Raw genomic sequence first — 3,450 nt, forward strand, 5'->3', positions numbered from 1 at the left:
GAGACAGCCCCTACCCTGCCACCGCACACTCTGGGGAAGGGCAAGCTGTGGGGTGCTGCGTGGCACCGCAGGGGTACCCTGTGTGGGCAGGAGGGATGCTGGCACCCATCTTTGCAAGATCTGGGCTGCTCTGCCCCAGACCTGCTCCCCACACTCATGTCTGAGTTGGGGTCACTGCCACCCCCCTGCACTGGGTACAGTGCCACCGCGCCCAGCCAACCCCAGGAGTCATCTCAGGGAGCCAGGGAGCAGAGAAACTGTGGCAGTCCGGGGTACATCACATGGAGAGATGGGGCATCGCAAGTGCCCCTGCAACTTGGGGGTCACCGGACATCCCCTAGAGCCAAGGGAAGAGGCATGGGAAGCATCCCCTGTGCCAGCCTGGGAGGGCGAGGGGCTGGTGACATGGGACATGTGAGGGCAGCACCGCTGGCACCCCAGGCTCCATGGCAGGCAGCGGGGTGGCTGGGGGCTGATGGCAGGCACCTGCCTGGGGTAATGCATGGGGCTCTGCCAGCAGCCGAGTGACCCGCATGACCAGCAGCGAAGCCATGGACACCCTGGGGCAGTACAAGATCACAGTGTGGGAGGAGGAGAGCTTCCAGGGCAAGCGCTGCGAGTTCCTCATGGAGTGTCCCAGCATCATGGAGCGTGGCTTCCGCAAGATCCGCTCCATCAAAGTGGAGTCTGGCCCGTAAGTGCCCCGCCAGCCCCGCGGCCCCTTGGCGCACCCCAGACCCACTGCTCCCAGGGAACTGTCGGGAGCTGCCAGAGAGCCAGGACACCCCGGTCCTTCCTCGGCTCCAACACAGCTGCATTGTGTGATGTGACCTCCCTCCCTGTGCTCCTTGCGTGGTGGTGCCTCAGTTTCCCCATCTGCGAAGCAGGGAGACCCTGCCGAGCTGAGGCACGGGTCGGAGGCAACAGTGTGGCCCTGGGGAGAGGGGTCCCACTATCAAAAGGGATGTTTGCTGCTAGCAAGGACCCTGACCTCCATGACAGACCCGCACCCTGCCAGGACATCTCCGTCCCTAGCGCAGGAGGGAGAAGCTGGCCCTGGGCTGAGCCTGGGGGCTGCGCCGTGCATCCCTGAGGGCTTTCCTCCTCTCCCCTCCAGCTGGGTGGGCTTCGAGTACCCCGAGTACCAGGGGCAGCAGTTTATTCTGGAGAAGGGTGACTATCCCCGATGGGAGGCCTGGAGCGGGAACAGCGGCTACAGGACCGAGCACCTCCTCTCCTTCCGACCCGTCAAGTGCGCGGTGAGTTACAGGGACACCACCACAGTGCACCCCAACAGTCCAGCATGGGGGGAGATGAGGGACAAACAGAAAGATGGAATAGGTGGCATGTGGGATGGAGGGGTGAGGCGCACATGGAAGTGCCATAGGGTGGAGGGATGGCTGCACCAACTGGGTCCTGCCTCCCTGCGAGGGTCCTGGGATGCTCTTTAGAGCTAAAATTCAGCAAGAAACATGATCCCAGCTCCTTCTGCTTTGTACATTGGAGAGCCACCTCCCAGACTGGGGTCCACAGGCATTGTCCCCCCACCCTGGACAACCGGAGATGGGGTGAGCAGGGGGGAGCTGGCAGAACCACAGGGATGCTTGGGGTGCAGGGTCCATCCCCCTCCCGCCTGGGGTACCCGAGCCATGCCCAGGCAGATGCAGCCTCTATCGCTCCATCTGCAGAGACACTGGCGCTCGCAATAGCGGCACGTCTGCGCCTCCGAGCGGGGGGTCCCCCCCCCAACTTTTAATAATCACCAGGCAGATATGCTTGGGCTTTAATAAAGGGGATGCGATAAGATCACTCCTTGCTGGCAGGACGGCTCCTCGGTGCAGATAGATGCGTGTGGGGGCTGGGCACGGGGGACAGTGCCGCATCGCTCAGTGTCCCAGCGATTAACCCCTCGGTGCCCAGCACCCAGCAAAGCCCCACAGAGCAGGGGGGACCACTCTCAGCAGGCTGCCTTGCCCTGAAACTCCTGCAGCCGTGGGGACTGCGAGGATGCTGAGGGCAGGAGCCCGTGTGGGTGCAGAGGATGTGGCCACTGCCACCCTCACTGGCAGCTGTGCATTGGGACCAGAGGAACACGAGAACAGCATCCTCTGGGCAGCCCTGGGGTCTCCTGGTGAGGGATGGCAGGCTGAAGGACATCCCCATGCCTTGCACTAAAGCTAAGCATGGTCCCAGTCCTCCCACCGTGCCTTGCTGCGTCTCCCTCTGATGCCACATCCCCTATTTCTGGCCAAGCCACCCCATCCTCGCTGACCCCAGCTCTCTCCCTTCACAGAACCACAACGACAGCAAAGTCATCCTCTACGAGGCTGAGAACTTCCAGGGGCACAAGTTTGAGCTGAGCGACGATTACCCCTCGCTGCAGGCCATGGGCTGGGGCAATAAGGAGGTGGCATCCATCAAAGTGAACGCCGGAGCGTGAGTCCTGATGGCAGGGAGGGGGTGGTGGGAGCCGAGAGCAGGGCTTCAGCAAGCACATCCCTCCTGCATAGTCCCAGAGATGGGGAAAGGGGACCCCGAAAAGGAGGGGTGTCTGCCTGCTCCCCTTCCATCAATAATTCAAGCTGTGGGATGTTTTCTGTCCCTCCCCTCCCAGGGCAAACAGAAGGGTGGGATGGGATGGGATGGGATGGGATGGGATGGGATGGGATGGGATGGGATGGGATGGGATGGGGAAATTTGGCCCAGATCTCTGAGCCAGGGGTCTGCTTGCAGGTGGGTGGCGTACCAGTATCCGGGATACAGGGGCTACCAGTACGTGCTGGAGCGGGACAGACAGAATGGCGAGTTCAAGAAGTACAACGAATACAGCAGCCAGGCCCACACCAACCAGATCCAATCCATCCGCCGCGTCCAGCACTGAGCAGGGGCAGGGCCACATGCCCCACAGCCTCTGGGCTGCTGTGCAATAGACCTCTATCTGGTAGCAAATAAAGGCATTTGTCAAAAAAAAAAAGGGTGCTCCTGCCTCTGCTCTGCTCCTCAGGGGGCTGCTAGGCCCGAGGGACCCCCTGTGGGGTGGGAAGCAGGGTGTCTGCCCCAACCCTGCTGCCCCCCAGCTCTCAGCAGCTGGAAGAGGATTTCCCTTCCCCAGATGGTTTTGGATCCACAGTCACCAGCACCCTGGGCTGAGCTCTCTGCATCTCATCTCTGGTCCATGCACAGCAAGTAGAGAGGATGAAGAATGTTTCCCACCCCCATGATGCTCTGGCTGGGGAAATGGGAATTTATTGGGAATTTACTGGCCTGGGGGAGAGGAGGGCTGGAACCAGGAAGGGGCATCCAGAGTGTCCTGGGTCCTCCTCCCAGGCTCAGTGCCAGAGAAGTTGATTGCTACAAAGCCTGTGAACATGAGATCCCCTCTCTCTGCACCCCAGTTTGGAAGAGAGAGGGGGGGTCCCTGCCTGCTGTGGGCCTGGGGAGGAGAACTAT

At 61.4% G+C, this 3,450-nt stretch overlaps 1 protein-coding gene across 3 annotated transcripts in view; it reads left to right on the forward strand.

Annotated features, from left to right (window-relative positions):
* CRYBA2 (crystallin beta A2) overlaps positions 1–2,974 on the forward strand; it is a 7,366-nt gene extending 4,392 nt beyond the window's left edge. For 2 of the 3 annotated variants that reach the window (XM_026852909.1, XM_026852910.1), the window contains exons 2-5: positions 521–694; positions 1,118–1,259; positions 2,294–2,436; positions 2,734–2,974. In XM_026852909.1, coding sequence (XP_026708710.1) covers positions 521–694; positions 1,118–1,259; positions 2,294–2,436; positions 2,734–2,881 — 607 coding nt within the window. In that variant the 3' untranslated portion in view covers positions 2,882–2,974. Of the gene's footprint in view, positions 1–517; positions 695–1,117; positions 1,260–2,293; positions 2,437–2,733 lie in introns of all 3 variants that reach the window. The other variant, XM_026852911.1, reaches the window with a different exon arrangement.
* Positions 2,975–3,450: the final 476 nt, after the last annotated feature.

The sequence above is a fragment of the Athene cunicularia genome (assembly GCF_003259725.1).
Source record: "Athene cunicularia isolate RWA chromosome 7 unlocalized genomic scaffold, athCun1 chr7_part1, whole genome shotgun sequence".
Lineage (NCBI taxonomy): Eukaryota > Metazoa > Chordata > Aves > Strigiformes > Strigidae > Athene > Athene cunicularia.